The following is a 27,877-nucleotide window of genomic DNA, read 5'->3' as shown; positions in this document are numbered from 1 at the left end:
TGTGCGATAACAATGCTTGGCGTATAAAAATATTAAATTATTCTTATAATATTTAAAGTTTCAGATATATTATGATATTTTATTTAGTTATGATATTTTGGTATAGATTCCTTTAAAATCTTCATGTATTTGTGCGTAAAATTTGCAACAGTGGTGTTTGTAAGTTCTATTTGCTAGATTTTTTTGTCTGTTTTCAAAATTTAAAGCATGCAGTTAATTGCGTCGTGAATTAGATTTTAGTGTCATATCGCTACTTCATTGCGGTGTTTTTCAGTAAATGCACAGAAAAATCTATTAGTTTATGCCATCATTAACAACCATTCTCATCGCGTAATTTTAATAAAATATTCATTATATATTTATCCATGTACCATTCTTTGATAATGGTAGCATTTAAAATATCAAGAATTTATAAAAATTTGTAAAGATCATGTATACATTTTTTTACTATATTATATTTTACTATACGTTTTTTTCTGTATTTATGTAAAACTGAATGAATCCTCCACAGCAAATAACCACTCACAAGTCACAAGTAAGCTTCCCCATGTCATATATTCAAACATTTATTAACCAGTTAAAAAGCAAGTTTTATGCTGTTAAAAAATCAAAAAGGATCAATAAAACATTTTAACTTTAATTGTGAGTTGTGGAATGTGATTATGATAACTTTTACAGTACGGTGTTCACAATACATTCTTAGAACAACTAGTGCTTACATTTATTTATGAGGTTTTAATAATTACCAATATACGTATTTTTATTATAACCAATTTAAATTTAAATTATAGTGCAATATTTTTTATATGTATTATCATATGAGAAAGATATATTATACTTTTTTTAAATAAAAAATGTTTGCAAACCATTTATTGATTATCTAACAATCTATATATTTGTTTTTTTGTATGTTTATTTAACTGTAATTAACAAGCCTCAGTATTTTATTTTAAACGACTTAAAAATATTTATACAAAAACTTGACCGAATTTGATGACATTTTTAGAAAACTAGAAAAAAATATATAACAATTTACAGGATATATTTTATTAACTTATGCTAGCAACATACATAGCCTATTTTTTATTTAATAATTATTATGCATTTTTTAAAACGGTCAAATAAAATGCAACGTTTTTGATCTTATTTAAAACTTTAAAATATTATTTTTATTAGCTACAATAAAAAATAAATAAACGGGTAGAAAATTTAAAAGCCAACGATATTTTATTTAATCTTTTCTTACATCTTCTAGTTGCTAACATTAGTTAGTAAAATTTTGGCAGTGCTATGGTTTTTTCTTCTTTTCTATACAGTTTATTTAATATATCGAATACTCGGTTTTATTTAAACTGCCAAAATAACGTCTGAAAGATAAATAAAAAAGTAGTCTATTTTAATATTGTGTCTTTATAACATAATAACTTGCAGTATTTATTTCGCCAATATATAATAAAATATTTATTTGCAAATATATCAAATCAATTTCTTTTAAGCTTACAAAATAATTGACAGAGACACATATTTAAATATGATCAGCACAAAATACCTAAAAACAATTCAACTAAAATTGAAAGATGTCACTTTATCGACGAAACCAATTTGTCATTAAATATCACGTAAGCGAAGTGTTTAAACAGTATCGTAAACTGGTTATATGGATCTTTCTCAAGAATAGAATGAGTAAAAAAATACATCAATATTTTATTAAAATATAATAATAAAAAAAATGACAACACATCTAATTTATTCATATTTTTTCATGAACGCCTTTTATAGAATATAAAATATTACGTCCTATATTCACACGTACATATACCATGTGCTACGTTTTCGTTTTGATGAATCTTTCCACTAGAACTTGACGCTAAAGTCTCGTAACACAAACCCGGCAGGCTCTAAATCAAACTGACGTGAAACCTTTTTTGTGTCTTCGATGACCCGTCCTTTTTCATCCTCACAATAGAGGTCAGCCTATTCCAAAATTGAATTTTTGCGAAAGAAGCGCGTCACACCTTCGTCCTACAACGACCATAAATGCGAATCATCCGACAATTTCACTTTTGGCTTATTGTTGTCGTATATTTTCTTTATCATCTCACAAATCAACGTTGCTTAAGCCTACGCCTATGTTACTTACTTTATTATCTGTCACAACAAGTATACATCTCATATAAAAAGCACAGTAATTTTGTAATTTACACCTTTCTAAATTAAATTAGGGAACTAGTCATTTTAATATTTTGTTATACCGTGATTCTTTCGTATTTTTTATTATAAATCTATACATATAAGTTATCTTTGGCGACGTAAAAATAACGCGCAGAACAACAACGCACCAACAAAAGCGCGCGGTCAAAATCGCAAACCGACAAAAGAGTTTTATATGTATTCACAAAAAAAAGTTTCAAGTGTCTTAAACAAAAAATATATTATATGACATATGTTTCTAATACGCGATTATTCTAATAAGTATGTATGTGTATATATTACTACATATGGGAAAGTTGAAATCATATAATTTTAATAGCACCTGCAAAATAAATTATATTTTCACTGGTAAATATATATATATATATATATATGTATATGTATATATCCACCAATAAAATATATTGATATTATTTCACTGAAATGATATTTTAAAATATATGTTTGGGATAGATTTTAGGCTGTTTTTAGATTTTCTTTGAGAATGTTAGCTTTTTTTAAGGTGAGGGCAAGAGTAAGTGGTCGTTTTTTTTTAATATTTCGATTTCATTAAGATTCATAGTATTGCATTGAATGACATACATTTTTCTGGCAGTTACTGGTATTATACAAAATAATTTTAAATCGATAACAATATTAAAAGTTCATTTATTTTATTTAGCAACTGCATGGGTAAAATATTTTTTATTTCAATATATGCATCACTATAATATTTTCAATATAATATTTTTTCAGATAACAGCTCACCAAGATCATTGTTATATTTGTTTCCTAGTTTTTTGCCATTTCCCGAATCTTATCACCATTCAGTTAGAGAAATAACCAAATTATTTTAACCATATAATAAGAACATTAAATTGATATAATTCAGCTTCTGTGTTATTCTTGGCTACTTGATTTTTCAGTTCAAATACCTAAATTTACTGCTATTTATTTACATTTGTTGGATATTTCCTCACAACTAAGTGTAATATTTTATAAGGTTCAGAAAGTAGTAAAATCAACAATAATTTGCAAACAAATTTAAACATAAACTGAGCCGCATCAAAAAATACGCTCTGTTTCTTTGATTAATGCTTATTGAAAGTACTTCCTATAAAATAGGTGCTTTTGAAGGAAATGTTCCATAAAAAAGGCAGAAGAAACTTATACCTGAAATACATACAACGCAAACAACTAATTTAGTTCGGATGCGTTATTTGATGTCAGTTTTTATTTTTTTTATAAATATATTCTTAATATGAATTTTTATAGAGTCGGACCTCAGTAATTTGTCCCTCTTCTCCCTCACTTTCGGCAGGTTTGCCCGTTGTAACATATTGGACTCATAATACTAATAGTCGTATAATAAAATATATTATAAAAAAAGATATTCTAGTTCCGCTCTAAATCACAATGGTTAGAAGCAGATGATCGTTGATATCTAACCGTTGGAATAATCTTATTAAAATTGTACTCAACACTTCATCGAAATATCGACTGCAAAAAAAGCAGCCGCTTCCACTTTGATCATCAGATCTGATCCACTCAAGCAGTTACCTTAAATCGTCAAAAATCAACAAAACACAGCACAAACAATGTAATTTGAACTAAAAAAACGCGTAAACCAAGCATTGTTACCACATAACTGATTAACGGATGACAAACTAAACCATATTTTAAACGCTGATATCGCATATTTGTATAGCATTACACGTGTACGTTTTTAATTGTTGGTACGATATTTTTAATGGCTTTCATACGAATTGCAATATCTATTTGACCTTGAAATTGTATTTGAACTGCAGCTTTATATTTAAAATTTAACCTTAAAATTTTCGCTAAAAGAAAATATATAATGTAAGAACTTGATAAACAAATACTTTTACATGCAATATCAAAGTTAAAAAATTCAGTTAGATGAAATATTTGTTTTTTGCATTACCATTCAAGGTCATATAACGCACCCTAGCTCCCGTATTTATAATATTTTGAAAATATCATACATGAAAAATTGCCAGTTTAGTCACTAAACTTTAATGAGATATATCGATTATTAAAGAAAATATCAAATTACTTTCATTATTTTTAAAATAAATACATATAAAACGACAGTTATTTACCACATGGCATCTAACTATTAAATTATAACATATTTATAGAGATAACAGTTATATAGATTATATTTGCGAGGGTCTTTAAATTTTAACTGCAAACTGACAACATGGTATATTTATTATTTTGGTTAACATGTGCGAATATTAAGTATAACAGAAATACTGTAAATCTATTTATACTAATGACAATACTTATACATGAAATATTAAAATATAACGGTACTGTAATACTTAAAATATGACTAGAAATAATTGTTTTTTATAGAGCAATACAAAAGTCTTTGTCGTGTTGAATAACGGTATTATTGTGCTTACATAGCACATTTATGTTGTTTGTTTCCTTGATATATTTTGCAAATATCTGAGTTTGCAAGCTGAAACACATTACGTGACGTTCATTAACAAACAAAAAGCAGTCCGAATACATAATTATTTAGAAAGAAACCACGAGACCCACAGTTTGACGTTTTTCTTTTGAATGGAACGCGTGGAGAATCGCGAATGTGAAACGAAATCGCGACTTCAAAATTAAACCGTTTCTGATGAGGAAAAATAGGTTATTTTAGTTTAGGAATTGAAAAAATAATAACGAGAAAGCAGTATTATTTTTTAACGTGTTATATATAATATGTGTATTACTTAGCATAAATTTCAACTTATGCTAGTACGTAAATTTTGATTTTCTCGCTCGGGAACGACGCGAATGTGAAATACTATTTCAATTATTTTTTTGAAATGAAACATTTTCAAGAACACATATTTTTGGAGTCTTTTAAGTATACTATTTTAAAATGTTATTTTTGCAACTTATACAATTTCATTGACATTTCTAAGAGACCCCAAACTAGTCTAATAAATCAATAAAAATCATATTTATTGGGTTTATCTTAAAGTAAATTTTTGGTCTGTATTTTGTAAAATTATAAAGTATATGTAATTTTTTATTCTGTATTCCATAAGTGCAACTGCAACATGTGCTTGATAGATTAAATCGACTGAATTACTAATTTAACGTTGATCAATTTTGCAACTGCATTGTAAAGTTGCGCTATACAGGAATGCAGATCTAATAAAAAAAGTTGTAGATTACTTTAGCAAATTGCCATTGCTGTATAAATTCATTTTAATTTTAATTTATTGTCAATATGTTATTAAATCGTTTTTTTATTTTTTTTTTATTTTATAAAACTAAGATTTTATGAACTTGATAAATATGATAATTGCTAAGAAATAAATATAAATTGATGTAATTTTTTCAACCTTGAAATTAATCGTTGTAAGGTGAACGTTAAGCAAATATGCTTTATTATATTGTGTTATTTATATACATATATGTATGTATCAATAAATATACGTGATAAATTAATATCATAGCCATTAAGATTTGTTATACCCGTATAAATTTATTTCTAAGAACAACGGTATTTTTATATTTTTTTATGGACGTTTTTTAAAATATTTCTATACATTTCAGTTCATTTACTAATGAAATAATTAACAATAACCATCTTTCAAAAATCTTGTATTATACTGGTGATTCCTATGTGTTCTCATCTCGCGTTTTGTATAATTAGTTTAATAGTATAATAAAGAGCGACTTATACCACTCGTCTATAGATGATTGTTAACCTGAAAGACCTGGGTTCAAATTTTAAATACACCTTAGTGTTTTTTAATATTATGGAGAACGGAATTAGTGATTATTTTATAATTATAATTCTGATCGATCATCCTAGATTAGGTTTACCTACATTGTTTTAATCTCATTAATGATTAATTAAAATCAAACTAGGTATTGAAAATTCATTAATAATAAGCTACTTCAACTCATAAAATATTAATAAAAAAATAGTGAAGATGTCACCTTCGCTTCTTTTATTGTATTTTATTCAGAACAATATGCTATTATTTATTATTGTTACATTATTTGTTAAGGGTGCAGGGGTCACCCAAATTGTATATTTTTATCTACGTTGACCTTAAACTACCTGTTTTAATACAAGAATGAGTTTTAAAAACTGCTGTTCTTAATGTTTTATTTTAAGTTTAGCTTTCTTAAAATATAACTTTTGAAATTTCTTTTAAATACGATATTGAATATTAAATATATATATTTTAAATTAAAATTCAACTAAATTCGCAGTCTTTGAGTCTAAATGGCTTACTAACTCATGTGGGTGTCACTACAGGGTCAAGAAGATCTTGTAACTATTTTTTTATCTCCCGAGAATCATTGCAGCTTTCGAAGGAGTATTAAAAAATTAGTAAGGAGCAATGTTATAAATTATATATTTCATCAAACCACTTTCTTTATGCGTCTGAATAATATATAATATATATTTAAAGATATTCAACGTTTTCACCGCGTCCCAAAAGCGCGATATTTTCTCCGAGCTTTCCACGATCTGAATAATATTTCATTCATAAATGTTTCATCAAACGCCGAAGCAAACACGTATGGAGACGCTCCTTTACATTTCTTCCGTGAAACACGCACATCGTGTCCTTGGGGGAATCGGAGGTAAATTGCGAATAACCCAACGAATGCACGAACTCGCCCGTTTCGTGGTCTCCCGAGGATTCCGATATGGAATCGAACGGATGCTGGAAAGGAATCCCGTATCCACAAAAAAAACACACAGCAGTACATATACCAAACAATGGATGATAAACCGTGACACGGTCGACGTGAATTGTTCACTGCCATACATAAAACTGTGTTTACAACTAAGATAACCTGAATACTTAACCAGCATGCGTACCGAAAACTATCCATAAGCCGTTTCTATTTTTGCCTTATTTATAAAATTACATAGAAACTTATTTTTGCAACAAAAATACAAATATTCGATTTTTTATACCAAATATTTTTATCGTAAAATATAACAAAGGTACTAATATTTTTTTTTATATGTACTAATAAAAAATTGTAAATGTAACACTAGCGATAAGAAATGTTTAACAAAGGTTTTTCTGCGTATGCCTAAGTAATATTTAATAATAAAGATTCGGTTTTTTTCTGAACGTAACATAAATTAGTTTTCAAGTAATGAAAACGATAAATGTAAAGGAATAAAAAGCAAGGAACTAAGAACAAGTGTTCTGAAAGTTATATTCAAATATTACTATTACTCTTATTAATGGCAATACGTAATATAAAAGAGAATCTAACTATTTGATTAATGCAAAAATTAATTAATTATATTTAGCGGTTTCTTATTAAGCCAAATCTATTAATAATATATATAGTGAAATATAGATTTAAATGTATAGGATCTGTTTTAAATTTAGAGCCACTTCTTATCTAATTCAGAAGTAGTGCAATTATAAATTTGGCGTTTTTGATTAATCATATGCTCTTTTTTTCTATAGTACAATATACATATTGAGAAAACATTCGAAGCATTCTGTCCTAAGATCAATCACCTTGTTATACGTAGACACAACAAGATTATCTTAAGATAGTTTCTCTCACCAAAATCAGCTTCCATCTTGTCTGATGATCTCTTTCTCGAGTAGAAGTCAGTTTGCGGAACATATTATCTTGTTTGCAATTGAAAATAAACTAGTTATTTACATTGGTTGAGCCGTGTTTGTTCTCTCTTTGATTTATCCCATGGTGCGTATGCAGTGTGTGCTTTTCACATTGCACAACGACATGAAGAGAGTTTCGTCTAGTGTGAAATTATTACATTGACAAACGTTGAAGCACAAACAAACAAATAAGATGATAAGTAAAGTAAATTATTGTGACACTAATCAACAACCTGAAAAAACATTGAAATCTAAAACCAATTAAATTTTATTTTAAATTCAGTTTCGGACATTGTTGTGTTTATATTTGTGCTTTATGGTATAAGTTAGGGTTCTAAATTCCTGGACTTTTTTCATTCCCGGGACTCGATTTGCAGTCCATGTTCAAATTTACATTTGATAACCTGCTTCTCGATTTTGTACATATATTTCCAGCAATTGAAAAACTTTCTGATCCAATTGAGGTCAGTTTTATCGTCAACAGGGAAGCGAACAATTTTTGTAAAATAGGTGTTTGCTCCCCTGTATATTCATAAGCTTTTATTTATTTTTTAAAATTACAAATTTTTCGTCGTACATTTTTTTTTGTGCTTCAACAACTATTTAATTCCTGACTCATTGTCAAACATTGTAATATCAATATCATTATCTGAATCTAGATATACTTTAGAGAAGTGCTGCGTTTTTTGACACCCAACTGTTATAGTTTCAGCCTAATTTAACTAGACAATATTATATAAATGTATATGTGATTGAACAGATTGAAAATGTAATTAAATATGGATGCATCGATATTTGAATTTCCAACAAATTGGAACTACATTATATCGTAGATTATCTATTAATCATACGTTTTAGATCATTATTGTTTGTTCCAAAAGCAAAGCTTGTATAGTGATACAATCACAAAGAGAAAATCCGTTGCCTTTTTGTATAATATGTTAGCATTTATGTATATAATATTCGCAATTTAAATAATTTAAAGTTTAAATGCATTTTTTTTCAATTTAACGTAAACACTATGGTTTAAATTTTAAACCATAGTGTTTACGTTATATTGAAAAAAATTGCCAGCGAAAATATTATTATAATTTATTGCAATAAATTTAGTAGTATGATTTTTTCAAGAAGCTTCCTTTTACCACTTGTATACGTGTGTATGATCATTATTCTAAAAATAACTTTTTCAAAAATATTAAATCTGTTTCAGATCTTATCTTTATGATCAAATGTTGATTTGTCGTAAACTGGCACTTCAAAGTTAGTCCCGAACGATGCGAATGTGTTCTTTAGATGTTTTTTCCGGTGTTTATGGTTTGATGTGTTAACCGCTGACCCTGATTAACAAGGATGATACATTCGTAACATATGCCCTATAATTAAATTAAATGTTTATTACTATTTGGCTTTAATGTGTAAACAGTTTATCTTTCAGCATATTTTATTTTATTGAATGAAACTTTTTTCATTTATAAAACCTTGTTTTATTTTTATTATTTTCGAAGTAGTATTTAATTAAAGTTTAATTAAATTGTATCAAAGGAAAATATGTTTGTTTTTTTATAATAAATAATAAATACAAATATACCTGTGATTAGTTTTAGAAAGTCATTATTTTAATTTTTACTCACACATTGTATTATAGATCGGTTAGGAATATTAGTCAGCGTCAGAAGCGATTTCAATTTGTCATGCTTTGCAACAATTTCTATTCAACACAAGCCTTTGTAGATGACACCAATATGCACAATATACAATATGTTTTTTTTCTCTATGGATGTAAAATTTTATTCTTTTATAATATAAAGTAACCGTTAAAAATAAAGGATAGTTTAAATTTAAGAGGTAGAGCTCGGCCCTTTTTAGTATATGTTATATGTTAGACTAGTGAACATCAGAGCTCTGTTGTTCAACCGTATTATTGAACAACATTCATTCATACGGTTATGGAAGCTTACATTCTGAGAGGTGCTCCACCATACGAGCACCACACTACACTTTCACTGACATAATCCCTCCGCTAGCTTCTCCACCCCCGCTCGGAGAATAACTATCTCGCCCATATTAGTCTGTCGCAATATGTAATATAATCTAACACAATTCTCACTAGTTTCCACCTGCGTCTTAACGCTGCGAAGTCATACCTCTAAGGGTTACTAAACCAGAAAGTACTAAGAATATTAAATTAAAAAAAACTGCTTCCTTAAAAATTAATTAAGAAAGAGTCCTAAATGCAAAAAAGTTTATACATATTCCCACTACAGCTGTTCTTATGATTATCGATGATACTTATTTCCATATCAATGAAGCTCTAGTGACATTTTCCTTCTAAAATACGTAAAAAAAAATGCTTTTTAAACATCATTCTTGGTCTCTTGATGATTTGAAAAAAATATGATTCTGTTTCAAATGACCCGGTCATGAAAAAATTCTAGGAACGTCTGTATCAATATATATGATTTTTGAAACCCATTCAAATAAATTGGTTGTTTATGTACTTTTTAAAAATATATATATTTTTATCCTAGAGAGCTTATTTAATGTTTTATATCTATTTAATAAGTGAGAGATCTTTACGCCCCACCTTGTATGTTGAAATATGTATTACATAGATAGTTTTAATATAAATTATTTCTATATATTATTCACTAGTAGGTATATAAATCAAAAATCTCATAATTTTCACGCAAATAGTGTATAGAAGTACCAACACTAATAATCTTAATTGTTATTTATGTTGATTGAAAGTTTCAGATTGATATAAATGTGAAAATGATTCTGCAATATTCTATAATGGTATGTTATTTGTCGTCACACTATTTACATTTTCAAACATTATCAAGCGTGTCAATAACATAAAGAAGGTTCGGAAATATATTTATAAAAGAAAGATGTTAAATTGAAACCGTTTCTATGTTATCAAAATTACATATTAGCATATACATACAAAAACGGCCGATAGAATACAATCCATTCTTAACAAATTAAATATTTACAGAAGCGTCACGTCAAACAAATCAATAGTTAACATTGATAGATACACTATAATAACCATAACGAAATATTCTCTCCACTTTTGTTTGTTTGTTGTAGAACAATGATCCCAAAGTAAACATACGTGCCGTGCGTAAATTATCGCCTCTCCAGTGGAATTAAACCATAAATGCAAAGGGACGAATAAGTTGTCTGTTTTGTATGGTATTCAAGATATATGATCTGTCAGTGCCGTTCGTGAGATGTTTATCTGGTATACTGGTAATACCAAATCTGGAAACCGTTGGAAACGACATAATAGTACTATAGCTACTTGTACACACAGGTGTGCTTGATCTGATGTTTTATCAATGGACGGAAAGCGGCTTTCGTTCGATAAGGTCAACTGGATTGAATGAACATTTTTTCATCAGCTAAATTAAAAAGCACTTTCAATCATTGTATTGAATAAAAAATTGGAGCATTGTAATGAGAGCCTGATAGCACGGTAAAAGATACGCGAATAGCACTATATCAGTAGTTCTTCAAATATATACTGTTACACCTTTGTTAGTAAAAATATTTCTAACCACGCCTTCCATTTTAAGAATTTTTTTTAAGAATATATGATTTAAAGCACGATACCATATGAAGTTGACAACTTAAACATCACATTTTAATATTGAAAAAGAGTTTTATTGCCAATACAAAACGATGTAGAAAACTGTATATTATCACTATTTTTAAAATAGAACCTCCGCCTTTAATGAAGCTCCGAAGCATGAAAGCTACATTAGTTTATAATCATTTAAAGAAAATAAGTTCTCGTTGAATGTATTAAACATATCACAGTAAAATTAAGTTGACAACTTAAACGTCACAAAGTACTTTTGTACATTAAAAATATTGAAGTGTTGATGAGTCAGATAGCTTTACAATGAACTACTATTGCTTAAAAACATTTTTTTTTATTTATTTAATGAATGGCTCAATAAACTAAGTTGATTTTAAACAATTCAACGTATATTTCAACAACATGACGCGGTAAACATCACACAGCCTATAAAAGTCTAATTTTATAGCATTTCCGCTATGGGTATGGGAAAGTTCGATTCGTGACTACGATTTGCGAAAAGTATACATCGCACGATCCGTTGCCAATTCCGGTACAATTACTGTGAAAATTAATAATTTATCAAATGTTAAATGTCAGTGTATTGTGGGAATCGTTCTTATTTGACCACAATAGCTGTGAAGAAGTTATGGGATCATAAAAGTACCACAGAAGCTGGTTCGTATACCGTTAAAGATAAAATTGCATTTATGGTTTCTTCGAAAAACCGGAATGGTTAGTCGATTGTGGAAATCGTTACGCGGGCTTCGAAGCATGCTCGAATAATTAAAAATCTGCTTATTACCTTTATTGGCAATATTTAATTAAAGGTGTTTACATATGGTTTATTTGGATTTAGAGACGATTATTAGTATTTTAATTGAGCATGATTTGATTTGAACCAAAACTTATTTAGTTAATTATAAAATACTCACATCTAAAGGGTAGGTTTAACTTGAAAGGTAAAGCTCGGCCCTGTTTAGTATGTTGTTATTAATTTGATATTCTTTGACAAAGTATTAAATAGTATATATAGTACATACATATCATACTACATATATTAATAATTTATAGCAAGTTTTGTATTCTAGAATCGAGTTTATACAATAATATTTTTTCCACAAAACTACTGTTATTATTTTTGTTATCTTATTTATGTAGTTAATCTAATACGGTGGTTAATTTATTGATAGCATGTATAGATTTTTTGCTCAACAGACATTTTGAAAATTCATAAGGGCTCTCTAATGTTTGTTGATCAGGTAAAAACTGACTTTAAAATGGCGGAAAATATCCTTTATTCAATAAAATAGTCAATCATTAAAGTAGAGAATTTTTTTTTCTATATTCATAGAAAAACAAAGAGACTTTTGCAAAAACCCTGTATAATAAACCAAACTTTGGATTCAAAATGAGACATTTTCTATTTAATGACATAATAAATCAAAATATAGGGGGAAAATGTAATCAAATTTAGGCTCAGAAAAGTGAAAAAAAAGCAATTTCACACTTAGCCGTAAAAATGAAAAACTAATATAATGCATATCTTAAATATGCAAGTTAAAATAAATTACAATATTAGCTATTTTAATAAAGAAAACTATTTCTTTAGTTAAAAATAAGTAATTATAATCTTTAGTACGAAGCTCTGCTTTAAATTAGTTCAAAAACTACTACGCATTATATTAAACTAAAATTATCTGTAAAAATGCATTTAATTTTATATTTCAGTCTTCTCAATTAAAAATATTTTTGATAAAAATAACTGATACAACTTTTATAAATAAAATAATCTTATTTGCATGCAAAATATCTTGTGCTAACAATGTACTATTTATAAGTGGTATTTAATTTAAAAATTAATTAAATAATTCTACAATGTTACTATAAATATTTTTTATAAAAAATTTAAGTAAAAAAATATTTTTTAATGCAGTTTAAAATTATCAAATTTATTATACAGTAGACCCCCAATAACACGGTAAATTGTAGACGTGTTATTTTATTGCAAAAAATTGTATAAATATTTTCTAGTCCCCCAACTACACGCACCCAAATAGCACGTTCTCGATTTACCATGTTATTTGGGGTCTACTGTAAATAAATACTGTAATATAGGCAAACAATGAACATAAAAAAAATACTTAATTATATTAAACACAATAGAAAAAAATAGTATTTTTTTGATAATTTATTTCATTGATATAAAATCTATTTGTCTAAAAATAAATAGTGATAGTTATAATTATATTATTCTTATTAATTGCTTATTTTATGTATTCAGTATTCATATAATATATAATATCATTCTATTTTATAATGTATTTTCTCTTATATATATTTGTCCGCGCTCATTTGTGACGTTGCCGGAGATCAACGATTGACAATCACTGTTTGTAAATATAATAAAATCCCAAATAATAAATTGCTTCTTCATCTAAACTAAAATCATTAAACAAATGGTTGTCTCGCGTATAGTATAAACAGTATAATTACAAATTATGCATTCCTTTACTATATTTGCGTTAATACAGTCAATATGAGAGCTATATATTTCATCATTATTCATAATTGAGAATAAGATGTCAAGCTTTGGTTTACGCCCTTAATATTAGCTATAAAGCATACGATACGGATATACTTATCATTACTCCGATTGATTGATAAATATAAAAAATATAGTATTGATTTTAATTTCTTTAAATTTGTTTAAAATATAAACAGGAGTACGTATCGAACGTATATTTGTATTGTGTGCTTGAGAGCTAATAGTAACCCAAATTTGCCATCTCTTTTTCAATTATGAATAATGATGAAATGGATAGCTCTCGAACTGATAATTAAAATCTGAAGTGAAATTCTCACGACAGAAAAAGGAAATCAAATCTTATTTTTGATACGTCACAGATTATTTTACTACAAAATTTATGATGTAATTTTTTGTTGAGAAGAAAAATTGTGAAAAAAATATGAGGTTACGCATTAAAATTGAATTCCACATATTAAATAATTCACTATGTGAACGGTTTAGTTCATTCAATATTCAAGTCATGAATTGAGAACTACACTTGAATGTATATCGAGAGCCTATAATCTTCTCGTCGACCGACCTTTAGAGTCAACTGATCTGATTGCTATTAAATGGCTCACGAGTCTGCAAACATGAACAGTTGGGTTGTCTAGATTTTAAGACTATGGATTTAAACAATCAAATGCGGACATTACTATTTTTAGAAGCAAGTCTTTAATTATATGTTAGTATTCATTAAATAATTTTAATTGGAATGTATAACAAATAAAAGGTATTTAGGCACATATATTTATAATCAATTCATATTTAATATGAAGTTTAAACATAATTCCATATATAATATATGATTCAACTTTATACTTACACATTTATTCAATTGAAAAATTTTAATATATATTTTATGGTACATTAACTATTAGCCAAATATAATATTATTAAATAATGTTTAACTTGCCGAGTTTCAAATAACTTTGCAATGATTTATAAATCGATTGCCATGATATTTGTAGTAATTAAATGGATTTATTTATTGCTGTTTTTTGTAATTTAGTTGTAGTTAAAATATAAATTTGTAAAAGGTGTATAGTTGTATAAATAAATAAATAATGTTAATATGTAAATGCCTTTTGGTAATATTTGCGCACATAAAAGTATTAGATTAAAAATATCTAAAATTACTTGATGCATAAATTACTCTAATCTTATTGATTGAACTAAACTTTCTGCAAACATCTTAATATTTAATTAGCTTAATAATTTTTTTTAAAAATATCTTGAACGCCTACAGTGTATATTTTAATACTGATAAATGAGTAAGTGAGAGTGTTAATTTTAACATGAAGTACTCCATTAATCAATTTCAACACCGCGGATGTTAAAACGACAGTTAATATAGAAAGTAATATTTTCACCAACGTAATATTATTATTTTATATTATTTATGCATTTTGCTGACAAGTATGTAAATGTAGGTCGAAACAAACGGTCGAAAAAACCATGTAAAAATGCTGTGACTTGTTGAATATTTTATTGTCAATATTGCATTTTTATTGTTATTAAATTGAGCTTATTCAATTTTTTTTTTAATATTTAATTTATTTAATAATATAACAAAAAAAGCGCGGTGGGTGTTCAAGATTTTATCACGTCAATTAAATGTGAATAGGCGTCTCTCTTGCAAATCATTCATATGTATAAACAATCAATAAAATAAACTATTTTCACGTTCTCTAACAAGCATTCGTTATAAATTATTTATGTGGCGCTTACTTTTTTCCCACATGCTTTTTTGTCTTCTCAGAAGACATCTAATGCCAAATAAAGTCTGTGTTTGAATAATAATTTATTGAACGTAAAAAAAGGTATTGTTTTATTCCTATCTAACTTTGAATATTTATTATATTTTTTCAGATATTCTAGTATTGACGTCATCTTAATCTTATTTATAAATTGAAAAACTGAACGAAAGCTTGATTAAATTACATATTTTTCAACTAAGTAGCCTACGTAATATATTATTTTTCACATTTATATTTATATTATTCATATATTTATAACTAATTTCATATTCAATATTTCCTTTATTGTGTTTAAACATCAAACGTATGACTAAAATTATCATTAAATGTGTTGAAAAAATTGACAAACTAAACTTGATTTACGGACACTCCCACGTGTGAAGATAAACAAAATGAATCACTCTTGTTTTTTATCGATTTCTTGAACTGCAATGTATATACTACGTCAATACAATCGATGTTTCTAATGGCTTTACTTGCTATATAAAGTGTATAAGACTGACAGTGTATGGATAAAGTTTTCACACTTTTACTCCAACAAGTTTATGCTGCTCTAATGTGATCGCTTATAATTGAATGTGGGATTTGATTTATAAAATATTATCAGGAGTTTCTTTAAATTAATCATTTATTTTAAATGTTAAATCTACTTTTTTAATACATAATTAAAAACTGTTTATGTGATATCGTAATACATTTTTATATTTAAAATACTTATAAATATACTGTTTTAATTTCCACTCTCCATCATCGAATGAATTACATAATAAAATACAATGGATATTTAATTTATCTATATAAAAAATAACTGTTGTGGTGATTTAATAATGGTCCCTAGGTTTGGCTAAACAAAACATTAGTAAAATTAGAATTTTGGAACACCTATGAATATTGCATAATATACTTGCAGATTTTAAATTAATTATCAGCAAAAATCACAACCTAAAAACTCTTCATAAACTTAAATACGCATGTCTAGAAAAATATTTTTATCAAATAAGCATTGTTGTACGTATTATTTGTAATTATTGGACGGTCGCTTATTTACGATTTCACTAAGGAATGAAACAGAGGCGAAGTTAAACACTAACACGATTGGTTTATAAACGGAATGTTTATAAAAATATTCCGTTTCTATGCAAAACATATATTAACTTTAAGGTTAGTTGGTTCTGTGGATTTATATTCTTGAAATAAATAAATATAAAAAATGTTTTTGCATCGAATGGGGAAAATATTGCTTGTTTTGAAGTCATTATTTATATGATCTTACTTATATAAATTACGTTCCATAAAAAATTGTAGGAACAAAAATAAAACAACGATATAAAAAATAATAAGACAAAACAAAACAATTTTCATAAGACAGAAGGTCCTAATGAATTTGTTTGGAGAATAGTTTTAAAGCACTATTAATATATGTATATACACCAGACGCGTGCGGTGAGATACTTTCCCTTTCGCTCGCTCGCGTGTTAAGTGACGAGAGTGAGTGAGAGATAAGAGAAGCAGTGATAATAGGTAGTTACAGTCTTTGGAAATATTGTGCTATTATGTCACAATTGGTGTCCATGCACAATTTACATTGTTGACGCTGGTCTTGTGTGGTACGGACATTTCTCTACCGTTGTTTAATGTGTGTTCTATACTTTCATTACATGGTTATCAATTTTGTAATGTATGATATTTTTTTGTTGTTCAAGTGATCCTTATTGTGACCTCTCAATTTTTTTAATAATTCTGCAGGTGATTTTTAAATGTTCTCTCGACACTATTATTATTTAGAGGCAGATAAGGCAATGAAAAAATATAGTGGAGCGGTTGATCGCGCTCCGCTTGTTTCGTATCTTTTTAAATTAGAAAAGTTTGCTTTAAACGATACCACTTCTTAGTGGCAAGCGGTTCTTTCATTTTAACATGAGACATTGCGAGTGTGGCGAATTGATAAATGCCAATTAATTGTATTGTTTGAGCATGACAAACAGTACGCTTAATGTTTATGGCTTAAAAGTAATCTGCTTTCATAGGGGTCTGTTAAAATCTTTTGTTTATATTTTCCAGAGTCCTGGTGATTTATATTTTTGTGTGATCTCGCCAATCTGTTAAATAGATTTATATCACAAGAGCCTGTTCCAATCTACTGTTAGATTTTATTTTGTATATGTCGCTTGCCCCTAACTACATTAAATAAAATTACGTAAACTTGAAAATCATTAGAAGAACATTTAGTATGTTACATATACGAGTTTTTATTGAGTTACATACAAAATTAAAAATTATAATTTAATAATTTTTATGTAACTCTAAAATGTTCTAAATATAGAACTATTAAATAATTTATTGATACAATTAATTATAAAATGTAGTTCAATAAAATGAATCACTGTTTAAATTTATGTATTAGACAGATACATATGTTAAAAAAAATATACGTTATTAAATAAATCACATGTCCGATTATTAAAGGTTAAGACAGCTGTCGAATTATTCACTGGATCGTCCACCATTTTCATACCTAATCATAACATTCTAAATTGCAGCTATATGTCAACATAAAATTATTCGACCGATTTATCCGCTAATTTGTTTACTTAACGAGTTTAGATCAACACATTTCACGTTTGCTTTCAATAAACTACATAAACGAAAACGATTTTATTTACTCTACAGGAATTATAGAGGAAAACCCCCCTTTTAGAACATGTAGAAATTATCAAATATATTTATAAATAAACATGTCGATCGTTAAATTGTAAAACATGTATAAATAGCTACGTCGTTAAGCGATCGTAAAATTGTGTTGACAGATGCAAAGGCGACAAAATGGGGGCAAATATTGTATTTTTACACAATGCATGGGGGTAGTGAATTTGTATTGTTCGGTAGGGGGGTGTTACCTCATTTTGTTTGATACGTTCGATCAGATTAGACATTAAATTGTGTTAATACAAATTTGTAAATAATATATATCACTATATTATTTAATTTCAAAGACTTTGTTATTAATTCACTTATATTTTTAATGTTACAGATAGCTGAATTTTATGGCTTAACTCAAAATACAATGTAGTGTGACCAGAGTAAAAATAGCAGCTGAAAAATGGGCACGAAAATGTTTGAGAACAAGATAATGCTTCAATTCTTCATCCTCTTCGCAATTACGATATTCGTCAAAGTAGAAGGTAATTATGCATTATTATAGTCAATTTTACGGTTGAATAGGCTTTATTACAGATTCTATTGATATAGAATGTTGACTGATTAATGTGATATTGATCATAACCGTACAAGGATATCTGACTGTATCATTAAACATAATCGCCTGATGATCAATTATCACACATTCTTAAACGATGAACGTATCGATGATATTAAATTTCATTATAAATTTTTATAGAACTGAATAATGCTGACGTCTGATTATAAAGTAATATATCATACTTCAACGACTTATTTATCAGTGAATTAAAAATTATAGATTAAAATCTCATTAAAATTTGTATCGTATATTGTAAATCAAAATGAATATTTAAACCCTCATGTTACAAAATTAATTAAACCCTTATGTTAAACTTCCATAGAATAGGATTTATCATGAGATTTGACTATACATATTTACAAACAAGATTCAATTGAAATATTATTTGTTTAAATCTTATCTAAGCCCTGACTTTTTATTAAAATTTATATTGTATGGTTTAGATCGGAATTATTGATTAAACACTTATGATGGATTAGATGTTCATTATATTTACTTTGAGAGCTGAATATATATATATATATATATATATATATATATATATATATATATATATATATATATATATATATATATATATATATATATATATATATATATATATATATATATATATATATATTAACTAGCACAAAAGATAAATGATCCGGTGATTGATCAATTGAAAGAGTGTATTTATGTTCAACCTGATTTTTTAATGTATATGTATAATTTAGGTTAGATTAGTAACCATAATTATAAGTATAATATATCGCCTTGAGTTAAGTTATTTCTAGATTACCCTAATTTATTTTCCTAATTAATAAATAGATTCGCAGTTGGTCTTTATATGTATATAGAAATATTTGGAAAAAACGTAACTAAAACCTTTAGTTTGACTTATATAAATTAGCAATCGATTTAAATGTAATGAATATTTAAGTTTATTTGTTACGCCGACGTTATAAAAGCGCACGTGACAATCAAGATTTAGATGGATTAGGGATATTTTAAAATGGATCTAAACAAATGACTGTCGGTATATATGTTATGGTGAATGTGTATTACCAGTCAATTTATATTTTCACTAGTATAATATAAATATAATTTTGATAAAATGCAGCAAACATTTGATTTATAATTTCGCTGCTCATTATTGATTTAACTGTATTTGCTAACAATTAGATGATTTGCTCTGCGTATTTCCACATGATCAGAGATTTACAGAATATTATTGATGTCATATCGTTCAAAATACTACAATATTTAAAATAAATTCAAACAAACCCAAACTATAGTCAGGTTAATTCGTTTATATTAGGTTTAGACGAATAAACGTTTAAAATCTTGTGTTTACTTACATCGTTAAGGTTTCGTTATTTTTGGATTTTAACAAAAAAATAGACTTTTCGCAATTGACAAATTAAATTTTGTAAACATTGTAGAGGAACGTTCATTTATTACGCCTTTAACCCTTTGAGCGGTATAGCCGTACATGTACGGCGGTCGATCTTTCACTGTTTTGAGGTACCCCAGATAGTTATATGTTTAAATTTTTTATAAATAAAAAACATTATAAATATAAAATATTTTTAAAATTTGATTTAATGTTAATGATTTATATACAAAATAATACTAATAAATTGTAAAAGTAAGTTAATAAACATAACAAAAAATATGTTATATTAATTAATATAAAAAGTCCACAAAAGTCATAAAATATATATAAAATTTGTAAAATAAATATAATATAAGAAAAGTGTTAATACACACTAATACAAAAAAAAGTAGTAAAATAATTCAAAGCAATTAAACTTTGAGAAACAATTTTTTTCTATAATTTATTATAAATGCAATATAAATAATGATAAATAAATAATGATAAATAAATAATGATAAATAAAGAAAAATTACTTAAAATTAACTCACTCTCAGGTGTATACTAAGAAATTAACAAATGTGTTTACTTACTACTCAAAGGGTTAAAGCCGAAAAAATATTTTTTTTCTAGTGAAAATGTATTCGTATATGATTTCACTGAAACGCCAGTAAAAATATAACTTGACATTCACCGTAACATATAACAAAATAATGCATTTAGCCAAAAGAGTACTGAATGTGTCTAGCATATACTTAGACTACAAATCAGACGGAAGTGAATTTTTATTAAAAAATTAATATGCGTAGTTTATTTCTACCACAAATTGCCTCTACCTCAAGAAAAACGTATATAAGTGCAAACACAACACTTCCATCTGAAACTTCCATGAGTCAAAACTCGACTGCTTTTCTACTTTGCTTCTGATTTGAGACTCACGAGAGTTCATCCAAACTCGTACCAAGCAGAGCCTCGCTGAGTATCGACCGAGACGATAAGAAAATGTAAGTAAATTAATAGTTTTGGATGAAGTGACTAAGAACAGCAGTGTTCTGGCTTATATACACTTGAAAACTGGAGAAAGTCTAGCGGTCTTTACCGTCCTTTTTATATTGATAATTCGTGCTAGAAGCAAACTATTTGATTTTTCTCTCGAATTCCTGGAATTTCAGTTACATCATAAGGTTTTATTTTTATTTTTACCACTATGTAATCTCCGATCAAAAAGCATATTACTTTCATCGTTTAATCAGATGTACTATGTGTTTTTTAATTTTTTTAGGTGTAGCAGAATCTTCAGAGAGCACTAGCCGTTCATGGTATTACATTTGCCCCCCTGACTTCATAAGATTAGGTAATAGATGCTATTACTTTTCGACTAAATCTGAGACATGGCAAGACGCTCTATTTGCTTGCAAGGTAATTATGCTAATTTTAAAAAATCTTCATTATTACTCATTACTACGAAAAATGTGTTTTTTTAACTTTTGTCAACATTTACATTCTGTATATCGCGTTTATTTAAGTAATTAGTCAAAAGAGTGGTTCAATTTTTTCCTTGAAAATATTTATCACTTCTTGTTTTTCGTGCATAAATTAACGCGAATACATTGTGCAAAGTTTGATATGCAAATTCTGCCTACTGTCTGATATTTTTAACAGTACCGCAGTTAACATGTTTGTCAATCCAACGTTCACTTTTTTAAGAATGTCTCTTTGTGCCAGCTGATTGATTGATGGTGTTTGTCCCATTGATCGTGATCTTCTTGCAGTGTGGTCGAGGCCAAAAATAAATTGACGAATCTAAAATAAATTGGCGTCTTCAAAGCTCGTTTTCGGTAGTCATTCAGCAATTTGGACCATATATAAAATTTCACTTTCTGGAGTGAGAAATAACCAAAATGCGTCTAATTAAATCCATATTTCTAATTGATGGATAAAAATAAATCATTTTATAGAGAGAACAACATTATTCTATAATGAAATTTCCGTAATAATCTCTTACAACTTTTCGATTCACGTTTGATAAAATATAGCTGGTCTCAAATTAAACTTTTTTTTGTTGTTGTTGGTGTGAACCATTCATTTTCCGTCTCCAAATACAACTTGCTGCGAAAAAATGATTACTTGAAATTATTAGCTGTTTTTTTTATCTAAAGATAACGTTATCGAAATACCCATTAGCTTCATTTTTAAATATTCCTGCACTGTGAACCAGCGATCTAATCAGGTTGTCCTTATTAAGAGGCATCCTTTAAATTCTTAATTCTATTGAACGATCGAAATTTTCTGAACCACAATTGACATCTTGTCTGTTTACTAGTAACGTTTATATGGTAGCTGAGCTGGCTGAATGCCTGATCAAAAAAATAAGCAGCATATAATGTCTGGTATTTTATGCTTTGCCATTCTACCCTTAACAATAAAAAAATATCTTATAGTAGTACAAAAAAATATGTTTTAAGAATGTGAGATGTTTACTTTATCTACTGCGTACAATCACAAACTGAACTCAAACAACAATGTGTAAACATAATGTATCCCTTCACGGTCCCTATCCTTTATATAGTTCAAAATTAGACTATATAAGCAAATAATACGAAGGATAGGTAGCCACAATATGCACGAAGAGATTTCTCCAATTCTTTGGATATATAGGTATGTATTAAACATACATTGACATTCTGATTTAACGATGCTGTTCATTTTTCGAGAAATTTTTAGATATAAAAATATAGTATGTATATGATTATTATTATAAATATTATTAGATGATTGTTGAAAAGAACAAACTTTAATATAAAAATATTTTTTATAATGGACACGAAAAATCGAAGACAAGTATTTATACCAAAATCATAGAGAAAATTGGCATTAAAAACTTTTCGTACTTTAAATTTTTCATATTTTGAACAAAATCTAAGATTTCCACGCAGAGAAGCTTCTTCTTATCTTATTATTAATGTTGTTTTTAGATTAAAAATCAAATATAAGCCGTTGAGAAAATTTTTAAGAAAAAAAAAAACTTTTTTTCAACGTCATATGAAAAGCTTTCAAAAAAACATGCATATTTTCAAACATCTGGCTTAGACCCACTCTATCTTATGCAGCGGTTATAGCACGTCAAAAATTATTCCAACAAATTTAATTTATATTTAAAAAAAGCTCTGAAAATTCTCGATTCGCCATTTTACTCGAAAAATTCTCGAGAATAAACGCTAAATATATAGAAGAGAAAAAAACAACGTGGAAGATATTGTAGATTAATTAAAACTGGAAATATTTAATTAAAAATAAATAACAGATATTTTCATGATAGTCAAATACTAATTAATCGTCAATTATTTTTCTCGATTAATAGTAATTTAATTTAAGTATTTTTATAGCAATAAATTATTAAGAAATAGACCTAAAAATAGATCAATTGTATGGTACAAAACAGATTAAAGAATATAATCGTAACCAATCACAGTCGCTTCACTATTCAAGGGAGCTAAAAAATCTTTTTAGCCCTTTGTTATGATAGCATTAACGATAAATCATTAACTTCTTGCTACTAGCATCGTCTCTTAAATTGAAGAAGTTATTTCAATGACTTTCACATTGATACATAAAAAGTTAGTCATTGTAGTACTTTAAATTTCTTAAAGTACGGGAATTACAACAAAAAATCATAATGGCTGTAATATTTATTTTTTATAAGACTAGACTATGCAGTAGTATCTAATCTTAACATTTGAAAAATATTTTAATAATTTGCTGCCGGAGTTTATATTATAAATAATTCACAATTATTAAAAACAGATCAGAATATCCAATATCCAGACATCGATTATTTGTCATTGAGCTCACATTTGTTATGTTACATTAGTACATTTTTAACAACAAGAATAATGATTATATAGTGCTCCATTTAAGAAGTCTTAGTGAGACAAATTAACAGATAAGTAAATATAATTGTGAACAAATCCTACATGCCGATCTGTTATGACTGCGGCACGTGCTTTTATTATTTTCTCTTTTGACTCGCTCAAAGTCAGTAGCTAAATAAGTCAAGTGTTACGGACCGCAACATATCTCTCCAAGGTGAAGTTTAGCATTGTCTAGTCGCTTCAGATGCTAAACTGGTTTCAAGAGTTAAATGCCGCAAAAATTCCATCGCATAACATTTTGAACTTGTAATTTTTCAGGATCGCGAGAGCAACTTGACAGCTCCGGAAAGATGGGAGGACAGAAATCTCAGGATGTATCTAAACAAACCTGAATTTGGTACGTAACTGATAACACTTTACATATGTATATCTAAAATATATTCGGTAAAAATAATACAATGTTAAAAAAACTACTAATTGAAATTCAAAAACAGATTTGAAAAAATCGTATTTATTATCAATAGATTCACAAATACTAATGTGCTTATCGATAAGTGTCTTAAAACAAGTTTTACTGATGTTCCATATTTGAAATAAGTACAATGTTTGATTTTAATTATTTCTGCTGCCGAAAAGACGCATTAATGTTGGCATAATTGTCAAATACGATAACGGAATGCTCGAACATTTTTTTATCATAATAAAATAATTTAAATAGACTAAAATATAACATTATGTTCATTGATTTAAACGGGATAAAAAATGCCTGTTATTAACGTTTATAAAATCCACAGGTGCATAATATTAGGTCGGGAATATGAGTAATTTCTGAAAATTCAGCAATAAAAAAGTGGTACTTTTTATTATGTTCTATAATTTTAAGTCAGCTTTTAAGTTGTTATAAAATGATTAAGACAAAAATAAATTTAGAAAATGGAAAAAGAACACAATTGGTAATATATACTACTGAAAAATGACTATCTAGATAACACTTTGTTAATAAAATACTATCACTATCAAAAAATAGCAGAAATCCATCCAATTTAAATACCATTGCAGATTTCTTTTGCTTCTTAAATCATTATACTATCGAATTATTAGAATGGTTTGCTGTTTTTATATAGGTTGCTAAATTTAATTTGAAAAAACTACTGGATTATTGACCCTTTGGAGAGTATCGCCGTACATGTACGGCGGTCGATTTTACACTGTTTTGAGGTATCCCAGATAGTTATATATTTACATATATAACCGAATAAATAATAAATAAAAAACATTTTAATTAAATATATAATATTTTTTTAAATTTAAATTAATGTAAATTTCTATAGAAAATTATACCAATAAATACAAAATAAATAAACATAAGAAAATATATTTTATAAAAAAATATTGCAAGCCTCTGAATTGATATAAAAAAAATCCACAAAAACCGAATAATATATAATAAATATGTAAAATAAATTAACGAAATTTAATAATAGTGTTAAAATATTTTATTAAAACATACTAATACAGAAAAAAAAGATTTTTTTTTATTATGATAATTTATTTCGTACTCTTTAATTTATTGGTATTATTTTTTATAGAAAAAATAATATATAATTATAATGTTTTTTATTTCTTCAGTTACATATACATATATATATAGCAATTATATTATATGTAAATATATATCTATCTGGGGTACCCCAAAACAGTGAAAAATCGACCGCCGTATATGTACGGCAATACTTCTCAAAGGGTTAAGCTTAATAAAATAAAATAATTAGTTGTGTATAATTTTCCTAATTTGAATCATATTTTAACGTAAAAAATTAGTAACTTGTACCGTATTTTTAATTTTTTAATATATGTCTTAAAAAATATTTGTGAAGGAAAAATTCAAAATTGTTGTGCAGTGTAATTTTATCTATATAACATTTATTTTATGTTTCAATCTACAGAAAAAAGCGAGCGTTGGATCGGTGGAGTTTACGACTGGGTGGCTAAGGCTTGGAAGTGGGGTGGAGAAATGAAAAACATGCAATATCAATCCTTCAAACGTATGCGTCATAGGTCTCCTGAGTCGCTCATGTGGCATTGTGTTGCTATGGTCCCTAATTTACAATATAGGTATGATATAACTCTACTTTTATTTATATCTGTAAATTAAATTGTATAAATAAACTACATTAGCAAATATTGAGACTAGCCAATGTCATAATTTGCACATCGCTCCGACCTCTCGCTGATGTACTAATTCAGAATTTTTTACCAATCTGTAATTGTTATGATTTTTTAGATGGGACGCTTTTACTTGCATGGAGAGCAAGAAGTACATCTGCCAAACTAAATTGAACAAAGTCAGAAGGAAGGAACGCAATGAATTGAGGAATAGATGGAATCCAACTGGCAATGGTAATAAGCCGAATGAGATCAAGGCACCGAGGATTCCAGAGATATACAACGTTGATTATGATAAGCATAATAATGAAATATCTCCAAATTTGCATCCAAGGGTGAATCCAGGGCATATTAGGAACAGAAATTACCGGCCAAGACCAAGACCAAATGTCCAACATAATCCTAGAAAGAACTCAGTCGATAGATCCAGGAATGCAACCGAAATTAGCAATTTGCGCAAAAAGCCGTTCAAAGGCTTCAAATGGAGCAAGATAAATCCGGAAGCGGCATATTTGCACAACGTAAAAGCCCTCACGTCTGGCAAAACTGGATTATCCAATGCCCAAGTCGAGAAGCATTTACGACGTTTGGAAAAAATAAGGAAAAAAGAGGAGATGAATCAAAAGAGGAAGGAGAAGGAACGCGAGTTGAAGTATAGGGAAGCTAAGGCGAAAGATAGAAACCTTGATGGTAGCAAGAGGGAGGCGAAAAAAGGCAAAAAGGGCAAGAATGCTATTGAAAATGTAACGCGAATGACATATGTCAAGGAAAATCAGATTAGCGAGCTCCATCCTAGAGAAATAGTAGAAGTACATGACTTTTCCTTGGAATAAGTGAGAGGAATCAAGGATCGCACTCTATGTATCTATATCAAACTTCAATGCAATCGTGCCAATATTTTTGTCATATTATAATGGTAATAATTTATTTATTGTTGTTGATAATATTATGCCGCAAGTAATTTACTATTTGTATTTTTACATAAATCAAAGTAATGCCTATTGCCAATGAACTTATGTTATATCTACGTGATCCATTTTCGGCTTCTGAATTTCCTTGTACCACTATCTCTAGTCTTAGTTCATCTCGGTGAAAAATGATTTAATATGTAAATATAAACATACATTTATAAAATAAATGTTGAAAATAATATACAACTACAAAATGATTCCTATAAGGTAATAGTCATTACGAAGATTAAAATTATCATATAGATGAAAAAAAAATATTTGTAAGTATTTCCTGTAATGTGTAGATTTTATTTCATAGTTAATTAAAATTAAATATTTCTTCAATAGATTATTGATTAAATATTAACATTTTTTGATCAGTCGATAATATTTACAAAAATTGCGAGATATGACAATTTTAGTATATGTATGTGCATTTTTATTAGCATTATTATTTTTTTCAGAATATGTACATATTAATTTTATATAAATGTACTTTAGTTTTATAATGCATAGT

General features: G+C 27.4%; 1 protein-coding gene across 1 annotated transcript in view; it reads left to right on the top strand.

Moving 5' to 3' along the window:
- The window catches only part of LOC148228068 (uncharacterized), a 48,212-nt gene extending 20,576 nt beyond the window's left edge, over positions 1-27,636 (top strand). The window contains exons 3-7 of the mRNA XM_088200216.1: positions 18,788-18,938; positions 21,655-21,791; positions 24,563-24,641; positions 26,191-26,359; positions 26,529-27,636. Coding sequence (XP_088056342.1) covers positions 18,857-18,938; positions 21,655-21,791; positions 24,563-24,641; positions 26,191-26,359; positions 26,529-27,243 — 1,182 coding nt within the window. The 5' untranslated portion in view covers positions 18,788-18,856 and the 3' untranslated portion in view covers positions 27,244-27,636. The remainder of the gene's footprint in view (positions 1-18,787; positions 18,939-21,654; positions 21,792-24,562; positions 24,642-26,190; positions 26,360-26,528) is intronic.
- The last annotated feature ends 241 nt before the right edge of the window (positions 27,637-27,877 follow it).

Source organism: Plectrocnemia conspersa, unplaced genomic scaffold (assembly GCF_051122295.1).
Source record: "Plectrocnemia conspersa isolate PC_06_02 unplaced genomic scaffold, ASM5112229v1 ptg000012l, whole genome shotgun sequence".
Classification (NCBI taxonomy): Eukaryota; Metazoa; Arthropoda; class Insecta; order Trichoptera; family Polycentropodidae; genus Plectrocnemia; species Plectrocnemia conspersa.
This window is presented reverse-complemented; position numbering and strand designations above follow the sequence as displayed.